The 21,366-nt window shown below is 43.2% G+C and overlaps 1 protein-coding gene and 1 long non-coding RNA gene across 2 annotated transcripts in view; one reads left to right on the forward strand and one right to left on the reverse strand.

Moving 5' to 3' along the window:
• The window catches only part of LOC310842672, a 461,768-nt gene that overhangs the window by 380,310 nt on the left and 60,092 nt on the right, over nt 1-21,366 (reverse strand). The gene's annotated exons all lie outside the window — the stretch shown is intronic.
• The window catches only part of DSCAM (DS cell adhesion molecule), a 327,203-nt gene that overhangs the window by 213,631 nt on the left and 92,206 nt on the right, over nt 1-21,366 (forward strand). Inside the window, exons 12-13 of the mRNA XM_083734745.1 lie at nt 18,078-18,274; nt 20,973-21,069. Coding sequence (XP_083590871.1) covers nt 18,078-18,274; nt 20,973-21,069 — 294 coding nt within the window. The remainder of the gene's footprint in view (nt 1-18,077; nt 18,275-20,972; nt 21,070-21,366) is intronic.

Consider the following 21,366-nt stretch of genomic DNA (forward strand, 5'->3'; position numbering starts at 1 on the left):
TCTGAGGAGTGACCCAGGTGGAGTGGCGTTACTCAGCTGCCTTCCAAATGTTAAGCTTGCTGCCAGTTCCTCAGAGGGAGAGGGGTGGGGGTCGGAAGCAAGGCAGGTGCAACACATGGCAGCAGGAGCATAGGATGGGCTCCACCGCCACCCGACACCTCACTCCTTCTTGCCCCTCTCCCTCTCGGAAACAGCACTGGTGCTGGGCATTCAGAAGGCAGCCCTAGTGCCTGCTGCTTCCTCCAGATGCCTTGTACTACAAACCCCATCAGCTCTAGCCAGCGCGGTCGATGCTCAGGGATGAAGGGCGCTGTCATCCAACAACAGCTAAAGGGCCACAGACTCCCCACTCCTCTTGTAGATGTCCTGCTGAAATTTATCAGCATATTTAGCCTTCCCCCCCCAGCATTGCAGGACTTCTGCTTAACCCTATCACGCCATCAGCTGGTGGATGCTCAGTATAGGATTGGGCCTCACTGAAATCTCTAGGACTTACTCTCAAACAACCATTGTACTGAGGAGCTTTTGGATTTGATGTCTCAGGTTTTTAACTTTCTAAGCTGCATTTTGAAGAGCGATATTGATTCTCTGACACTTTTGGACTATTTCCCCCTATATCTTAGCTCATGCACTTCATGAGGCAAATAAGCCTCTTGCAACAATGTGAGCAAAATCACATTAAAAATGTAGGCTACTGTACAGCAGTAAAGCAATTTTTGTGACCATGGGGATTTTGTAAATTTCTTAAGTGTAAAGTGGGTGATGTCTTGACATGCAGAGCTTTCACTCACTCTTTTTCTCTCTGTCTTTTCATCCTCTTGTTCTGATTCATTTGCCACCCATTGCACCATCCACAGGACTATAATGGAATGTAAAACAAGCTGGTTAAGACGTGTGCTTTAATCTTGGAAACCTTCCGTTCCAAAAGAAATATATTTGAAACCATCCTTGCATTTTTAAAGAAGTAGTTTAGCCGTGAAATGTTCAGCCCTATAGGAAGGCTGACTGCAGATTTTAGGAGCATTATATTAGGCTTTTAAGTAAATATATGCCAAGTATTTGACAGCAGCATTTCATTCTGCTTATGGCATTATTTGGAAAGCTAGCCGAAGAGAGCTCTAATTTTTTGCCTGTCTTGAACTTCTCCAATGACCCAGATCTCATTTTCTGTACATTATACCAGACTGAAATATACCAGTATGTGAAAATCATCAGCAATATCAGTTTGGATTTTACCTTTAGAAACAATATTTTTCTGTTTCTGTTGATTCTTCCCACCTTTTGAATTTTATTATGGTATAACCAAATGTATAGTAGCTCTTGAGGCCTTTTACAGGAATTTTTTGCTGGGTGATTGCCCTCTTGGCAGTAAGGTAAAGGTAAAGGGACCCCTGACCATTAGGTCCAGTCGTGACCGACTCTGGGGTTGTGGCGCTCATCTCACCTTATTGGCCTAGGGAGCCGGCATACAGCTTCAGGGTTATTTTTACATTCTTAAGTTCAGTTATCCAAATTTTCACATTAGTTTGTCATTTTTTTTAAATACCACATCCTTGTGAAAATTCAGCATTTCACTACAAATTTAGCCTGAAATATGCAACTTGCTATGCTGTTTTGCCCAAGGGGCACATTTTTGCAAAGCATTTTCCCCTTATATAATGCATATTGTATGCTATCTTTGCAAATACCTGCATTCTTTTGCACACTTTACCCTCCCATGCACAAATTATGTACACATTGCTTGCTTGGAGAATTGCAATGCAGAATTCAAAGAAGTACAAATTTAAAAGAATGCTTCTTTTTCACTTCATATGTTTTTTCAGAAATGGTGATTAGGCAGGTTTGCCTATAAATGACAACTCAATTGAATTTCTGCTCCATCTCTACTCCCACGTAAAGGTGTATAGAGTTGCAACCTCAGAGATGGTTGGTGGGAGTTTTGAGTGGGTGGGATTATGTGCTAATGCTGACACCATTTAACTTTGCACCATTTTGAAAAGGGGAGGGACTACAAATCGTTCCTTGCTTCAGTGGCATGATGAAGCATAAATTCATGAATAAATCTGGATTAATAAACAGACGGATGCCATGCAATGTCTGGGACAAAAGTGTTTTAGCGTTTTAAAAGGTGAGGAGAAAGAGAGAGACAGCGTAGATGCTTGAAAACAGGAGGCACAGCCAGGAGAAATGGCAGAATAAAAGATGAAACAGATGGAAGAAATGAGAAAGCAAAAGTAGGGGGAGAGGAATATTTAGTATTGTGCAGACTTCATATTGTTTCGTTTGTGTGAATGTGTGTGAGAGGGAGGGAAGGAGAAACTGAATTTTGATCTCTTAAATAAGTAGTCTCTTTTCTATGCAAGATGTATTTTCTCCATTTTTCTCTTCATATGCCTGCTTGTTCTTCTTTTTTTCAAAGTTCTGGTTTGCAGGCCACATTAAACCAGTTTAATACAAATGAGCACCATGCTAGTTCACGCTAGTCAATTGCTGCGGTAGTGCTCCTCCTCTGTTTCTTCTGTACTGTGGATAAAACAAACATGAGTCTGGCTTCTCACATCCTCCTGGGCTTGTGGCTTGTTTACTTTACTCCAAAGAAACCAAAGTGACCAAGGTGACGTTGATGGTCTAGATGAGAGCCAATAAACTGAAGCTCAATCCTGAGAAGACTGAAGCGCTGTTAGTGGGTGGTTCCCTTGACCAGGTGGATGGGAAACTGCCTGCTCTTGAAAGGGTTATACTCCCTCTAAAGGAACATGTACATAGCCTGGGGATGCTCCTGGATCCATTGCTATTGCTTGAGGCCCAGGTGGTCTCAGTGGCATGGGGTGCCTTCTGTCAGCTTCGTTTGGTGGCCCAGCTCTGTCCCTACCTGGACAGGGATAGCCGAACTTCTTTGGCCTATGCTATGGTAACCTCTAGGTTAGATTACTACAATGTGTTATATGTAGGGCTGCCTCTGAAGACAGTTCAGAAACTTCAGCTGGTGCAAAATTTGACGTCCAGGTTGCTCACCAGAGCAAGAGGAGTTGAGCATACGACATCTATCCTGGCCTGACTGCACAGGCTGCCAGTTGGTTAACAGTCCCAATTCAAGTGCTGGTGCTCTATAAAGGCTCAGGACCTCAATACTTTAAAGACAGCCTCTCCCCATCTGCTCCCCGGTAGGCTCAGAGGGCGACAACAAGAGAACAAGCCTTTTATGTGATGGCTCCTCGTCTGTGGAATGCTCTCCTCAGAGGGACTCACCTTGTGCCATCATTACGTGTCTTTAGGCACCAGGCAAAAATAGTCTCTTTACCCAGGCCTTCAGTCATTAAACTATCTATGGCCTTTGAAATGTGAGGGGACTGTTACCATGATATTTTCTGTGGTTTTTGTTACTGCTTTTTATTACTATTACTATTATATTATATTATATTATATTATATTATATTATATTATATTATAATGTTTTAATGTTGTACACCACCCTGGGATATTTGGATAAAGGGCAGTATATAAATTGAAGAAATAAAATAAAATTTACAGTTGGTTGGAGAAAACAAACCCCAAACCAGGGTTCAGACAACGCAAGCCAGACTCTAGCTTTCCCCATCTACATGAGACAGAAGCAGCAGAAGAGAAGGAGTAGGCGTCGTGGAATCCTTTCGTACATCATGCATCAGCATGCTGATACTTTACATTAAACTCAGGTTTAATGAGACGTGGGAACTGGGCCAAAATCTACTCTCACTACTCTCATTTTTCCTTACTATTGTTGTCCTTAAGTGGCCTTTCATTGATTTGATCCTCGCCTCCCTTTCCTCAGCTAAACTTCAAACTTGAATGACCTCAGTGATTAAACTGCCATATGTAGATACCGATGACTCACAAATCCACCTCTCCATTCCTGATTTTCTAAACGGCAGGCTGATGCAGTTTGCTTTCCACTCAGCCCTGTTGTTTATCTCCAATAATTTAGTGTTGAATGCTACTCTTCCCTGCGAAGTTCAGTAAAGCAAGTCATGTTGCCAACTATATACAAGCCTCATTGACCTGACATAGCCTATTGGACTCAGTTTTGGTAAATCCTCACAACAGAATGTTGGTTCTGGTGTGATTAGAAGCTGGAGTGGTGAATGCACAGGGTCCTTCATGCTTCCGCCTCGGTCCAGTGCTTGGAAAGGAGGGTTGCTGTGGTTCTTTGGGACTCCAGCCAGGTGTGGTCTGTCCTTCCTTCCTTGTTGTGCTCAGCAACCCAGAAGCTGCATGCTTTGAAAATCTAGTTGCAAATTGGTCCTGGTGCGGGGGCAGAATTGCTTCCTTTTTTAATAAAATTCCGTTTATCAGGATGTAATTGTACTGCAAAAATGTAAGTAAAAAAAAAGCCAGACAGACAGAATTATAATGAAAACCAGACACCCTTTTATTCACAAAGACTTACCAGATGAAGTCACCTGTTTACAGTGACATAAACACCTGGAATTTGCTCCCCGGGAAGGGCCATCAAGTGACCTAGCCTTCAGGCTACAAGAGGATGAAACAAGATGTTTGATCCAAACAGACCTTTGCATGATTGACAGTGGCACTTTGGGTGAGATCTCCGTGTTTAGCATTTTTGTATTGAATTTATTATTATTATTTAACTCTTCTTAATGGTGTTCACATTGTATTTGATTTTTTTTATTAGCTGTTTTGGGGCACCTATGTGGAAAAGGCAGTTTGTCACTTTATTTTATTTGTTTAAGTACATGGGGTGGTACTCAACTAGGTGTTACTCAAAGTAGACCCACTGAAATGTATGAACATGACTAAATTAGGTTCATTAGTATCAGTGAGTGTATACCCTGAGTAGAACTTAGCTCAGGGGTCAGCAAACTTTTTCAGCAGGGGGCTGGTCCACTGTCCCTCAGACCTTGGGGGGGGTGCGGACTATATTTTTTAGGGGGGGGATGAACGATTTCCTATGCCCCACAAATAACCCAGAGATGCATTTTAAATAAAAGGACACATTCTACTCATGTAAAAACATGCTGATTCCCGGACTGCCCACGGGCCGGATTTAGAAGGTGATTAGCTTGCCCATCCATGGACACAACTCTGCACATCCAGTGGGAATGTGTATGCCCATTGAAGAAGATAATTGTTTTATCTTTTTTTTTTTGTGGAGTGAGAAGTAGACTCCAGCAAAAACAATGCCCCCAGTGTCTTTGTATTGTTTGGTGTGGCTCCATCATATATGTATATTCAGCAGTAACAGCCCTTAAGTTTGGTTGGGATTACTGCCAAAAAAGTGTGCAAAGCCTTAATCAGGCACACTGCTAAAATCTACATTTCTGTGCAACTGTTGGTAAGAGAAAGTTGGCATTCATTTCTCTTGCCGATCTCTGTGAGAATAATAATTACTTTAATTAACCTATCCCAAGATCTTGCAGTATAACTAGGGGAAACAACATTTCTCAGCTAATGGGTCTCAAAACAATGGGTCGTGCACCTGAGCCGAGACAGATTATTCCAATCTTCCCTTTAGAATTTGAGCCTGTGTTTATATTAGGCTGCCCAGTCAGTTTAAGATAAAAACAGATCCATATGCTGTATCCAGATGAATTGCTCTTGCAGTCTTTAATTACAGTATGCTCATGTTAATGGTGCCATTACCAGGAGATAACAGTCTCCCCAGAGCCATGCACTGAAGTTGTTTCCTGCGAAAACAATTGTATGTGATAAAGCAGCTTGTCTTAAAATGTCAAAAGAAACCACAAGGTGCCTTTAAGACAATCACTGTGGTTTAAGGGGAATTTACTATGAGTCAAAGACATGCGTAGTCATAGACAATGCCCAATAAGTTATTCTAAAGCCAACAACATGCAGAGGTAATGATAGCATGTTCAGCCAATATGAATTGATTTTTCAATTGCATGCTGTAGGTTAGCACTGCTTTAAAATTCTATTTCCCCCTACTGTCAGTGATGGCTGCGGTTCAGGCGGCGAGACATTTATTTATTGCAATTGCTATCACTTCTCATCTGATGCCAGATTGGGCGCTCTAGACTGACGATTCTGAAGGAACTGAAGTTTGGAATCTCCAGTCAAAATTTGCTTTGATTGGCTCACAAACAAACAAAAGCAGGTGTGCAAACCCAAGCCCGGAAACAGCATGAAAATAGTGTGGATTTTGCTTCCTCAATTGATTCCAAAATGAATTAAACAGAAATACCACCTTTGACATTTTGGTAGGAATTCAGCGTTGCACTCTTCCAATTATTCTGTCAGTGCAAGCATTTCAGTTTGTCCTGTGCAACAATATCCCCTCTTTACTCCCATTTACACTGTTATGGGGTTTTGCCTGCCCCCCCCCCCCGAGTTGATTGTGGGGAGGTGAAGGGGGAAAGTCCAGTTGCGCTAGCAAGACTCGTTGTGCTGGCTTCCACTAGCATACTTACTTAGTTGAATCCAGTTCTGTGTCTAGTACTGACACAGGAGCAAATTTTGTTGAAACTAGAATTTAAATAGGGGGAAAAGGGCCTTTGTTCAATCACAAAAAGCCAGAAAAGAAATTGTCATAGCAGTGTGTTGACAATCTACCCAGAGGGCTTTACTAAGCTGTTCTGGTGGGACATAGTAGATAAGTAAACCTGATGTATAACTAAGCCATTTATTATTACTGCAGCATTTTTCAACACCTATCCTAGAAGCAACTGAAGGTTAGAAAGTTTTTGGCTCAAGTACTGTAGAGTAATCAGATTCAGCTAATGATCCAGCCTTTTCATTACTTCACTTGAACTGTGGCTCCAAATATGCTATTGACCAAAGAATTATTATTTGGGCTTTGTTAGTTATAAATGATTAGCTGCATTTTACCTTACGCTTGCAGGTATTGCCCAGCAATGAAGCCAGTGGCCTTGTAGCTTTCCTTGTTTCTAAGAAGAAACAAAGCAAAACAAAAGTCGTCTCCATTTAAAAAACCCCCAAAACAAAGCAGGATATTTCTATAAAGCTATTTGTTCTGGAGAAATGTAAGACTGGAACTGTGAGCTCTCAATTAATAAATGCTTTTATTCTAAGGTCGTGAGCCAACAGCATACGGCAAACAGCTATAGCTCAGCATCCTTTTATATTTCCCAAAACCGTTTGTGGCAGGGCCCTATCAGAATGGCCCCACATTTCCCGATGTAGTGTGCATGTACAACACAACCATCCTATACATCAGTTGCGGCTGGTGGGGCAGAGCAGCAATGTTCACCTGACATTCCAACATGGAGGTCTCTGCCAATAAGAGGGAGGGGTGAGGTGCGTCTCCCCAGTGCTGATCTCCCCACTGCTTCTACTTCTCAGTTATAGACAGTGACCTGCATGTTGGAAAGCCAGGTTTGCAACACCACCTTGCTCTGCCTTGCCAATTGTTACCGTCTTACGTGTCAACGTAGAAGCAAGGCCCATCAACTTCAGTGGGGCTTATATGGGATTGCAGCCCCAGTGTGGTGTTACTTTCTCTTTGCTCTCTTGAGTGACCACAGCCTAGCACGGTGAATGTCTAAAGACAGTACAAAATTACAGATTGCTTCCAAGGTGTGTCATCCTTCATCAAGTCTAGCTGTCTACACGAGCCATTTCCAGAAGTCATTCTTGCTGATTTGGAAATTTTAATGGGTCACTTGTATTAAGAAAGGGAACAAATGAACGAGTCATTATGTTTTCAGTGTATAGACACAGAGCAGATATCGAGCACAGGTCTGAAACTCAGGTCTGTAGCTTGATTTCAGCTATTTTGATGTAGTTGCTGGTGCTTCCCCCCAACTAAACATGTGAAAAGACTTTCATGGCCATACAAGAAGTGTCCCCACCCCACCCCCCACCATATTGGAGTTGAAATCTTTGAGCAAACATTTGCCCACACACATTAGAGATGTATCTGCAATGTTATTGAACATAATTATCTACTTAAAAGCTGTTGCCACATATGGATTGAGTGGGAAGAAGCCATCCCATCCCATCTGTTAGTTGAACAACTTGTACTTGGTGAATAATTAGAGCCCTTCTTCCCTTTCATTTCTCTCGACCTGCTCCCCTCCCCATCTCATGTTGAAGCTATCAGAAGAAGAGCATCATTGGCAAGCATCAGTAAAGTTCTGTTGCCTTCTACCCTTGCAACAGAAAACAAATAATACCACAGCAGAACACAGACTATATGGAGAGCCAATGTGTGTGCATCAGTTAAAGCTCTACGGCTGGGGGAACCTGCGTCCAAATCCCCCTTCCAGGCCACAAAGCTGATACTGAGTCAGTCACAAAGCCTCTGTCCAACCTGCCTCACAGGGCTAGGGGACGATGACCGTGTGTGCTGTCTTGAGTACCTTGGAGGAAATTTATGGGGTATAAATGTATTTAGATATCTTTTTGAAATGGCTGAAAAAACAAAATACTGTACACCCCATAATAGATATGTAAAGGTAAAGGGACCCCTAACCATTAGGTCCAGTCGCAGATGACTCCGGGGTTGCGGTGTTCATCTCACTTTATTGGCCGAGGGAGCTGGCGTACAGCTTCTGGGTCATGTGGCCAGCGTGACAAAGCAGCTTCTGGCGAACCAGAGCAGCGCACGGAAATGCCATTTACCTTCCCGCTGGAGCGGTACCTATTTATCTACTTGCACTTTGATGTGCTTTCAAACTGCTAGGTTGGCAGGAGCAGGGACCGAGCAATGGGAGCTCCAGCCTTCTGATCGGGTTTAACCCACAGCACCAAGTTTTAAAGTTTTGCCACTATGATGTCTGTCGTCAGGTCAGGTCAGGATCAGTTGAGAAAAGCAGGGTACTTTTACATACATTGCCTGCAACTGCTGCGGGAGAGCCACATATATCAATACTGCTCTGGGTTGACATTTTAGAGCACCCACCAACAAGAGTAGACAGTCTGATTTCATGTTGGCAGCAGACTTGGGATAGCTGCTCTCCACCCATCCCTTTATTTATACAGCATTCAGATCAGATAGTCTACTAGGCAGGGGTCAAGCTGACGTATTTGGTATATCTTTCCAAGACTGCAATCCTCTACTGGGAATAACCCCCTGACATGTACAGGATTGCAGTATTTGCTAACTTGTACTCTGCATTTGTTACACACACTGGTCTGGGTGCTTGGGTACATTATAGATAGAGAACCTTCAGACCGCTCTCTCTCTCTGGCCCTTGGGACTGTCCCCAGGCCACACAAATACTGGCCTTCTGTGCGTTCTCCATGAGCATTTTTGCCTAGCTGAAGTGTGTGCTTGAACTCTGCTGATGCTTCTTTGTTTCCTGGATGGATGATAAGAGAATGGGCTGTGAGTTTATGTCGAAACTAGCCCACCACTGGCCCCTGGAAAGTTGCCCAGAGGGTAATGTGGTCCTTTGGTTGAAAAAACCTTCCTCACCTCTGGGGTACAGTATCTAAGAATGGGAGATGTCGTGCCACAGAACAGAGGCTTCAAGAGGCTTATGCTTGTTTTATATGTTCTCTCTCTTGTTTGGAGGCACAATCCACTGCTTCTGCCCAAACTTGGGGAATATTTGGAAACGTACCAAGGAAAGTGGTGACTGCCATCCACAAAACAAGGACCATTTCAACAGTGCGGAAACAGCTTGTTGTCCAGTGAATGGGACCCAAGTTGTTTGTTCCTGCAACCCTTCCCATTTTCCCTCTAAGTGCTGTCTTTATGTTGTAACTCTGCCCATGGCCTGTTATTAAAATCTCAACAATGCCAGTGATGTGCTAATGGCCAAAGCTTTGAGGGCACAAGGGGAACTTAAAACAAATTATCATCTTCTCTCCTCTTACGAAACAACCCTTTTTTTGGATAGGCAGCTTTTTCTAGATAATAACTGCCCTATATAAGAGAGCTTCTGTAATTATAAATAGGTGTAATTTAATAGGCCAAGTCAGTAACCATGTGTCAGAATATTGAATAGACTACCAAAGGGGTGTTTTTAACTGGCATAATGGAGTATAGAGCATCTTAACATTGATTCACTGGTTTGGACCAGTCTGATGGCACCATCTGGCAGCAGCTTGATGCTTTCTCTCTGTGACTGTTTACTGCAACTGCGTTACAAATGCCTTTTTTTAAAAAAAAAAAAAGTTCTGCTGTTCTCCACTTGCCAGCCATAGGGATACATTGTTAGTTGACACCAGAGCTTGGAAAAATATTTTTAGAAGAAGCTAGTTCTAGATCAACATGTCCATAAAGGAATTAATCCCAGTTCATATCAGTCCCTTTGCGAAATGCACTGGTTTGGTTCATGTTCAGTTCAAGGTTAAATCCAAACATTCCCCCAAAAGATGCTCAGCAATTTTATTCCAGCATTCAGAATGTTACAAGCTGCTATGCTGAAGTGTAAAATACACTTAAGACTGAGAAAACATCAAAACACACAGTGGAGTGTGAATTGTTTAATTCACTGTTTCCCAACAATTATGATCTTTAAGCTGAAAAGCCCAGAGAGTCCAGAGAGTTAAAAATAATGTAAGAGAAATTAAATATGAACTGGAAATCATTCAAAGTTCTACCCCAGAATGAACTCAATTCACCTTCAGTTTACCCAGAAATTATGGGAACTACTTCCAGGTGTAGTTCATGGATTTTTGAACTAATTCATTGAACTTCATTAAACCAAACAAGTTCATTCTAACCACTGGCAGCAGCACAGTGCAGGCTGCTGTGCTGTGGAAGGGACTGAAGTCATATGGAACTGGGTTGCCCGCAGATTTAAGGAAATCTATAACTTGTGCTCAGTAAAGATGTGGTTGTGTGATCTCTTTCTATGGCACAGCTCTGTTACTTCCAGAGAGACTAAACTGGTACAAGCAAACGATATGGCCAATTATGTATTAAGCATTATTGGATGTGATGACTCATTTCAAGCTTCGCATGTATCACACTTCTATTTTTACTTACTGCTCCCTGACTTTGTTTTATAAAGATTGTATCCCATTAATGTAAAACATCTTTTTTAAACAAACAAACAGAGGGCTTCATAGATTTTAGATAATGTGCAAGTTAGCGCTGGAGAAAATGAGCCTCCAGACTTGTTCAATGCGTTGTGTCCATTAGATGGATAGCTATAATTTTCTCAAGCCCAAAAACATTGCTATATTTGATTCTTTTCCTTAGCCACCACCCAGTGGAGAAGCGCAATCACTTGAAAACTGGACTACTGTTAAACAATAATGTAAATAAAATTACCTGTTGCGGGTGTAAAAATAACATGTCCTCCTGTAAATATATTTCACATCCCAGTGCCATTTCAGAAAATGTATAGTCTATCCCATCACAGATGCTAAAGTGGGGGGTGGGACTGGACCTAATCTTAAATAATCATCAAGGCTAAAAGCAGCTGGGAGGGAGAGGTGTTTTGGGATGCAATCCCACCTCCCAATTTGAACTGCTCAGGGGAGTTAGAGTTTTGAGTATGATGTCATTGGAGCTGCCCAGCCATTGCTGGTGAGGCGTGGTTCTCCACTGCTGCCACAGAGACCAACCCCTGCTGGAACCTCAGAAAGCCCAGCAGACTATTGATAGCCGTGTTCACACTGGGGGTAGTCAGCACAAGGCCCTAAAATAGCGCATGGCGAGGATGGAGCAGAGCCAGTCGGGGTTCATTCCCTGGAGAGATGCAGTTCAAATCCACTTGCTGTATCATGTTAGATCTAGTGCAGCCAAAAAAGCCCACCACTACCTTCCACCCTGACTGACGGGAGCTGGCAGGACTGGGAATGCTGTGGGTCTGGGGCTGTATGCCTGTCCAAGATTGCTGTGACTATACACCACCTCAGCCCATCTGGCTTCCACCACTTCTCAAAAATCATTCAATTTCTAGTCGAGACTGCAAGATATTGTGCTGCTTTTCTTCATGAACTGACCACCCAAAACTGAACAAGTTGTTGAGAAAAGCAACCAGCACGTTCTATTTTAGTATTTGGGGGGGGCTGTTTGGCGGGAGAGGGGGATATTGGCAGGCATTTGTTCTGAGGGCAGAGGAAAATATGTGAGAGACCCAGACACATTATTTTCAGTCATATTTGTTGTTTGGGAAGGGGGTGTGATTTTACATTGTGTCAAATTGTATATGGTATGCCCACATTTGTAGAGATTTTTTTGCCTGTGTGGCTCTCTATCCATTTGCTTTCTATCCCCATCCAGCCATGCAAAGGGCCATCTTTTGCAATTGTAAGAGAATAGGGAGCCAGCACAGGTTTTTGGACCATGAGAGAGTAAAACGATTCATTAAAATTCTCTGCTAATGGCCGTATCCTCAAGATCTCCTAATATGACTGTAAGGTATACCCTTTACAGAAAGGATGGTGACAAGACAACTTTATTTAGCGCAAACGCTAACACATGTTAGGGATGAAAAAAGCCCACCCATTTCAATTGCCTCAGGGCCTAGTCTTGAGATCTCCTGGGCTTTTATGCAAAACATCATACCCTGCAACATTCCTTAGCTGAACATAGGGAAATTTCTCACTCCTCTCCCCCCAACTGACTCTCCTTGATCCCCCATTGGCCCTGTGGTGGAACATTTCCCATGAGAAGGGCGCGTGCTGCTGCCACCACCACACCAATGGGACACAGCAGAAACACGCTCCACTGTCCTAAGAAAATCCCTTAATCCCAATTTTATTTTATTTTTTAGGTTTACCTAAAACAAAAAACAACCCCCCACACCACACATCAATAAATACATTTTAGAAAGGGGCAAAAATTAGACACGGACACACAAAGCATGAAAAAAAACCTATACTCCTTGCACTATGCTACACTCCCCCTTTCTTTCCTCCCAGGGTGGCCTTGCCTTCTGCCTGCCCCTCAGACCCAGAGCATCATGCACAGCGGGGCCTCACTGGTGGCAGCTTCTCCTCCTCCTTCTCACTCGCTCTCCAGCCGCTGCTCTGAGCTGCCCAATAGAGGACATTGGCAGCAGCAGCCATGGAGAGGCAACGGGATGCTCTCTCGCTGCCTCTGCCACTCGGGACAAATGCTGGCTTATCCTCTTCCCCAAGCTGGGCGGCACTGGCAGGGGAAATAGAGACATTCCAGGATCAAATTAGAAGCCAGGGTGGTTTTCATAATTCTGGGACTGTCCTTGGAAAATCGGGACACTTGGAGGATATGAAACCTAGACTGCAAGTTCTGCAGACCCTGGTAAACCGAGGCACACAAAACCTGCATTAGGTTCCTGTCAGGGAACTGCCATCGGAGCTAGAGGCAGAGGCAAGGCTCCAAAGCGATGCTGGAGAAGGGCCCAGCAGGGAGAGAGGCAGCTCATCGGCTGGGGAAGGAAATCAGCGTAACACCAGGGATAAAGGGGGGCAGATGGGGGAATCGGCGAGGGGGCTCCAGGACTCCTCGCCGGAGACCAGCGGGGAGAGCACGGGTCCTCCGCTGCCCACACCCACCCTGCGCAGAAGACTTCCGCGCAGGGAGAGTAGACGGAGACTTGGCGTCAAAGAACTTCTTTGCTGGAAGAGGTTCAAGAAACGCCCACTGACGGATTCTGCTAGCGACTGAAACAGCCACGAAGTGAAGGGCTGTCCAGACAGAAAAGGTTTAACCAGGCAACCTAGCCAGGAGTGGCGGCAACTGACGCACGAGCAACCCCTATAACCATTACAGTTCCCATAACATTTCTCACATTACATTAACATTAATGCTCACTGTTTGCTTCTCATTCCCGCCCACCATTTGCATGGGGTCTTCAGAAAGGTACCGATAAAGGAATGCAGCCCTCGGATGGACAATAGGTCCTCCAGAACCTTAATTAAACCCCTCTCTCTGAGCAGATATGGCTGATTTTTACAAAATTATTCCTGTCCTCTTGGGTTAAATTGTGCAGGGTCCTTTCAAAAGCACTCCACTCTTTTCCAGCGAAAGGGTGAGCATTTTCTCTCCTATCTTAAGTTTCTTCATAAAGTGCGTACTACTAATAAATGAATTGTGAATGACTTTCCTGAGAAAAGGCCTTATTGGCTATTAGTCTAGCCTGTTACTGAGCTTGCTGAGCAGTTTTCTGAACTGATGCCATTCCTCATGAATCTCCTCAAGCGTTTACGAGAAAGTCGCTGCAGGGAGCAGAGCTGTCAGCCTCCTCCATTCCCCCGTTTTTCTTTCCTTTTTTCCTATCGGTTATTAGGAGGCTCAGTTAGGCAAAGTGGAAAATTGTGCACACATGACGATGCGGAATCAAGTCACATTCATTTCACAGCCCTGTCAAAGACTAGAGAGAGAATGAGAAATCTAAGCTGCTGTGGGTCTCTGGTGTGTTATTTGAAGAGAGCAGCTTGTAATGTACAAACATGAAAAGGGCTCTTGCATGAAAAAAGGAAGAGAAAAAACTCGAGAAAGGGGAAATACTTGCCTATAGTGAATTCAGGCAAAATTGGGGGGGGGGGGGTCTAGACTTTATTTTGAATATGTCTTTTGATTAAAATTCATAGTTGTCACATAAAATAAATCACCTCCTTTTCCTATAATGTGACCTGAAACTGCTTCTAAGTGAATAAGATATGAACTCTAAATGTTCACAGTCTTTACCCTGACACATTCAATCATATCACAAGGCGCCGGCAGAGCTGCCAAGCTTTTTGAGTCGTCGTCATTCTTGTTACAGCTTAGCAGCACATAAGACCAATCCTAGCTTGGAAACACATGTTGGGGTAATACTTATAATCAAAGAAAATTTATTATATAACTCTTAAGAAGCCAGAAGAAATGGTGGCTTAGAACACGCCGGCTCCATCTCGTTCCAGGCTGCTTTGTAAGGATTAAGATTGCCCCGTGTCCAGGCTTTGGACTTCCGCTGAACATATTTGTCAGGTCTAGACATTGCACCACACACTCCCCTCCCTGCCTGCTGGCCTCCTCTCCGCTTCTTGGAACAAAGGTGAGCTGCAACAGAGCAATCAAAACTTGTTAGAGTGGTACCTCAGGTTACAAACGCTTCAGGTTACAAACTCTGCTAACCTGGAAGTAGTACCTTGGGTTAAGAACAGAAATCTTGCTCTGGTGGCACGGCAGCAATGGGATGCCCCATTAGCGAAAGCGCGCCTCAGGTTAAGAACTGTTTCAGGTTAAGAACTGACCTCTGGAACGAATTAAGTTCGTAACCTGAGGTACCACTGTACTAGTATTGCCAAGGCTTTGCACAGGGGCGGAGCTAGCGCCACAGCCACAGCCTGGCTGCTCACAGCAGCAGCAGCAGCAAAAGCTGGATGGAAATGGACAGATTGGTCCAAAGCCAGCTGGCGCCCGCTGTGAAAACAATTCCACATCCAGCAGCTCCCAGAGAATCTCAGACTCGCCCCACTCTTGAAACACCTTGTTTGAGGGCTTCCCATCAGCTTCTCCTGGCAGGAATATTGCCGGTGGGTTTTCTGCCCGCGCATGAGGCAGGCAGGCAGGACGGTGCCTTCCCCAGTATCCCTCCATTTGCAGTGGACTCTGGGAGATCTACTGAGCTGGCAGAAATGGGCAGAAGGATGCCTCCCCTCAATCCAAAGCCCCTGCAGCCTGAATGTAATAAATAATAATAATAATAAACTGCTCTGCAGTTTTCGTTGCTCCTGTTGTTTTAATCAGTATTTTTAATGACCCATTGTTTTATGTGATTTTACATATTTGATCCTACCCTGCGATCCATTGAGAGGTAGTCTGGCCTACAAGCATTCTTAATAAACAAGAAACCTTCCTAAATGTATTCCTGATGTTGCAAGGAAATGATGAGCTCTCTGCCCTCAAGCTAGGAAACGATGAATGGAAAATGAAAGTTTTTTCTGAAGCTAGTGTTCCTGTGACGAAAGCTTAATAAGGACAAATTTTGATTCTATGAATATTATGGGTGTTTCTTCTATATCACAAAGCGACACAGTAAGTTCCCACTCCTTTCCCTGTGCCGTTTTGTGGAGCTTTTTAAAGACTCCACCCCTTTCTCTGGCTTCTTTTTCCTTAACAGCTGAGCTCTCTCTCCCGCTGTACCACTTGCAGGGGGCTCTGCACCAGTCCTTTGCATGCAGACTTCATTGCTCAAAGTCAAAGGCCACTATCATCCAAAAATAAATCAAACACAGCATCCAGTATTCAAATAAGCATAAATAATCAAGTACTGGCAAAGCTCTTTCCAGGCTCTACAAAAATGATTCTGCCCTTTCACAGAATTTTTTTTCCCTTTTCTTTTCTTTTCTTTTCTTTTCTTTTCTTTTCTTTTCTTTCTTGCTGAAGGGGGCATTGAAATAAATTTGCATAGTTATTTTGAGGTGTAAAAGGTGAGTCTTATTATCTCACTTCCCTGCTTTTGATAGATAGGGTCTGCTTTTGATAGCAGGGAAGTGAAATTGGCAAAGCTCTGAGTAAGGCATCTCCCTCAATCTATATCCTACCCACAGGGACAGGACTCAGTGTTGAGAGGGATTTGTTTGGGTGGGGGTTGGGGAAGAATTGCACAAGGGGGAAAATTGTGTTCTGGATATCCTTTGTAGGATCATCTGGATAAGCCCTTTAGCTTCATCAGCCATTGCTATGGCGATGGGAAGCAATTTCTGATAGCTGGGTTAGTTATAGAACTGCCTCTGAAAGGGGGTGGTATGTGTGTGTGACATTTTAAAAACTTATATAGCCTATAATTGCCATATTTTGAAGAGCAAAAAAGAGGAGACATTTGCCAAATTCTACTTTTAACTATGGATCGCTATGACGACTCTCATTTTACATACCCATGAAAAAGAGGACGTGTCCTGGAAAAAGAGGACATATGGCAGCCCTAGCTTTTGTAACTTGGCATTTACCCCATTATTTTAAATGAGGGAATACACTGCTAATTCAGCCCTGAAGGTTTATCATTACTGTGATTTCATTTGTTGTTGTTTTTTAATAACTGTATATTACGTTATATCATGGGACCTTATGGTGACTGGTGGCTAAGAAATCTTATAAACAAATAAGATAAATAAATAACTAAATCTGTAGCTAGGGAGACTTCTTTCCAACAAATATCAAATGAACATTCTTCGGTGGGTGTCACAGCAGTGAATTGTATTGCCAATGGGTGGGGCTAGTCCACAGGACCCCACAGTTCCTTCCATGAATTTATTCTACAGTGGGGTCATGTACTATCAGCCTGCAGGCTCTATTTGTGCATGTGAATAATAGGGGCCGGATTGTACCCAGTGAGTCTTATTTGTTGTGAGGTTAACATATTTCAGAAAGTAAAATTCCGCGGACACAAGAGTTGTTTGAGCTATTTTTTTTAGGAAATTCACCCAAAACCCAACACTTCTGACACGGGTTGCCATGCCATACACCTGGGTTTTCCTGGACATTTTTACAGATTTTTGAAAATTATGTCCAGACGCTATATATATCAAGTTTTAGATGATATCGTTTATTGTATTTTTAATGTAATCTGGAAATGGTATTTAATTTTATTATATCTCTTTTAATGTTGATGTTTAATAATCAAACAGTAACTTGACAGCAAGCAAATAAAAACAACTCTGATGTTGCGGAATGTAATCATCTGACAAAGTCTTAGATATTTTATGTATAAGCCTTATGGGAGAAAGGTAGATGGTTGAAAATGGTTCCTAACAATGCTTGGTTGGTGCGTATCATTTCTCCTCAAAAGTTTTCCCCAAGGTTTCTCTGTATTGTTATCAATGTGAGAGCCACTTCTTAAAGCAGAAGCCATAGCTTTCAATCTTGCGAGCTAGTAGATCAGTTTGTTATCCATAGGGTTGACATGCAGAAAGGTCATGCCATGGAACGTTAGCATTTCAAAACAGAAATTAAAGTTATTCATTTAAAAGAGGCTATCCATTCTCTCCATAAATTCCTGCTTTCCTTGCAGGAGGAGGGAGGAAGTTCAGTGCTGTATGCTACACCAGGCGTTTTTTGTTTTTCTTCAGCTGATATAAGCACAAAAGTACAAAATGAAATGGATTAGGTGGAAAATGAGTCGATACAAGTGAGGCTACCTAGTGGGCCCTCCTGTACAGCAATGTTGCATTTCCTCCTCCACACATTTTGCAGCAAGCTACTAACTTGTGTTCGTTATTTTTATTTTTAGTTCCTGCTATGATAACTTCCTATCCAAACACCACCTTGGCAACGCAGGGCCAAAAGAAAGAAATGAGTTGCACAGCACATGGAGAAAAACCCATCATCGTTCGCTGGGAGAAAGAAGACAGAATCATTAATCCTGAAATGTCCCGCTATCTTGTTTCCACAAAGGAAGTGGGTGATGAAGTGATCTCTACATTACAGGTAACATGAGCAACCTGGTATTTTGCCAGTGCTGTTTGGTCACATGTTCTTTACATATAAGAGTACATTGTACACTCCACTCCTGCCCCCGGCCCCCAGGATGATTGTGTTCACTGAAGTCCCTTGAAGATATCCCAAAGTGAACATTTCTTATTTTGGGGGGCAGCGGTGGGGGGAATATCGCACTTTCCATTTTGCATAGAGATGGGCCAGAATTAAGCTCTGGCAATGGTTTACATGAACGAATAGAACACATTATCCCCTTTAAACAGTCTGGGCCATGGGTGATGGATTTATTTTGGTCTGAGGGCCACTTTCGATCTTAGTCAACCTTCCAGTTGGACATTGTGGCAAGCAGTGGACTTGGCCAACGGGGGTGTAGCAACCCCACACTCTATAATACATGTGCACACATATCTAGGGGGATAGCCAACTATTAAATTAATGAACCAAACTTAATCATGTTCATTAATTTCAGTGTGAGCAAAACTTAGCTGATTACCACCCATAGCACACCCATGAATATATACTCATAAAAAACTCAAGTGTTACTATAATTATTTTTCTTGTGTTTATATACTGCTACACCATTCTCTTGAATGAACCCTGCATGTCGTGCCACATGGGAAACATTGTTGGAACACTGGTAGCCCACTCTCTTGCATCTAGTCTTTCCCAGTCTGCATTTTTGGGATCTTCACCTACAGGAGACCATATGCCCTCATGCCTGAGGAACATTTCCATCTTGAAGGACAAGGAACTGTAGTCAGCCTCATTTAGTCACTGCAGGGGCAAGCCAGGAGAAAATTGCTGAGCCATCTCGCACTACCCAGAATTACACTTCAGGCTGTTCAATACTCAATTCCTCCAAGGCTTATCCTGTTACAGAAATTTTGTAACTTTGGTAGTGGTGTGGAAGTTTCCTTCAACAGAGGAACACAATTTTTTTTAATGAAACATATCTGCTGAAGTATGCAGATGATATTGTTGTGGCAGTAACTGATATTGGTAGGTCTTTAGGAAAGACCTTGCCAGCGACAAGGATCATTCTACAGGATGATCTCAGTTTATTGAGGGGAGAGGGTGAATATTGAACCAGCTTTATATGCTCAGATCCCAGCTTCTTGTAAAGCAAACAGCTGAGTGCAGGTGTACTTGCAAAGAGGAAAGGTGTGTGTGTGTGTGTGTGTGTGTGTGTGTGTAATTTTTCATCTCCCTGTCTCTCCTTCTCAGAGGAATAATTTGTTATCTGCTCCCCATCTTCCCTCCTCCTATGTTTTGGGCAGGCTGCCTGCTGCAACCTAGGGATGGGAGAGAAGATCAATTCAGTTGGCATTCAAAGGCAAATTTACCAAGTTCACAGTTTCCTAAACAATATGAGAACCGAAACTCAGCGATCCTTCAAAATTCTCACTTCTCCAAATTTGGAAATGCAGTTACCCAACCGAGGAGAAACAAAAATACTGATGAATTTTCAGGATCATTAAAAAAAGAAAGAAAAGCAAAATGGAAATGTGGAGATCATAATTTAAGATGGGGAAAACGAGAAACAGAGACAAAGAAATTGACAGATATGTTCCTGCCCATTTCCCTCTATATGTTTTAAAAACACCATTTTTGTTGTTAAAAACTGTTCCAGGTTTTTACTCTGAAAAGCCTCTGGCAGGTTTTCTCTAAAATGTTGGGAGAGCCTACAAGAGTAGAGCAGACTTCCAGGGGCGGATGTTCACCCTCAAAGTCATCAGGCATCCTCACCCCCCTTTCCCCATCCATATGACATCACACCAAGGGATAAATGCCTGAATAAAGCTAGTGTGACATATAAAGTCACAGAAGCAGATCAGTGGGTGGGGCAGAGCCACTGCACCAGCTTCCTGGGTCCCTGTTGTGTACTGGCAAGGAGAGGGGCAAGGCAGTAGGGATGTTGGTGCAGTGCCAGCACCCCCCTCCCTGAGCACTTCCACTGGCGCCCCCTCTTCTTCCCAGTAAGCAACAGCAACCCACCCACCTTCGAAGAAGCCAGTGTGGCAAGTCTGCCCTGCCCAGCAAGCCGCTTCTGTACTTTTAGAGTTTGTATACATCAAGTATTATTGGGGAAGTATTGTCAATCTGTCATGCTACATCACCATGAAAGCACATTATATCATTCCAAGAAGGAATTGAAATGGCAGTCGAATTCATCACTGCTCTGCAAGAGCAGAATTGGCTTTAATGCAACTTGTGCATTTACTTATTCATGTCTGTGTGGTGTGTGTCTTCCTGCCTATATGAGCAGGAATAAACAGAAGGCAAAATGAAAATAAAGAGGAATTTAGGGGAAATAAAAACTTATTTAAAACTGCTTCTGTTCAAAACTGTTCATGGGCCAAGCATCTAAGCCCCAAAAGTCTGACTCAGATAAGAGAGAGAGAGAGAGAGAGAGAGAGAGAGAGAGAGAGAGAGAATGTGAATGAATGTGTGTGTTTGTGTTGTGCACATGTGTGTGGTGTATGTCTCTGTATGAGAGAGTGGTGCAGCCCCACTCTTGCCTGCCCATTTTTGTTTTGGACCACCACCCACTGGAAAGATGGCCCTGAGGGGATGTGAGATTCTCCCATCCCTACCATGTGGAATTACATTCAGAGTCTGTTTTGTAAAATGGCCTTGCATGCAACATTCCCTATTAAATACATTTTCTTCTTTTCCACTGCCAATGCAGATTCTGCCAACGGTGAGAGAAGACTCTGGTTTCTTCTCCTGCCATGCCATCAATTCATATGGGGAGGACCGTGGAATAATTCAGCTCACTGTGCAAGGTAGGAAGAGGACAACGTAAGGAAAAAAACACAGCTATTGTAGTACAGTAAGTGTATGTCATGCTCAGAAATCTGTTGGGGGGTTCTAGTCCCTAATAAAACGTAGTCATGACTGTCAAAAACTTAGAAACTCTATGAAAGCTTCAAACTCCATCTGTCCAGTTTGCACTGGAACTATTAAAACATGGGATTTTAGACACAAGTTTGTCTTAAGTCTGCATTGCAACTACAAGACAATGTAGAATCTAAAACCCGTACAACAGTTTGGGGCCCATTTAAACACCAAGGGGCCAACAC

Source organism: Podarcis gaigeae, assembly GCF_964106915.1.
Source record: "Podarcis gaigeae genome assembly, chromosome: 4".
NCBI classification, from domain to species: Eukaryota; Metazoa; Chordata; class Lepidosauria; order Squamata; family Lacertidae; genus Podarcis; species Podarcis gaigeae.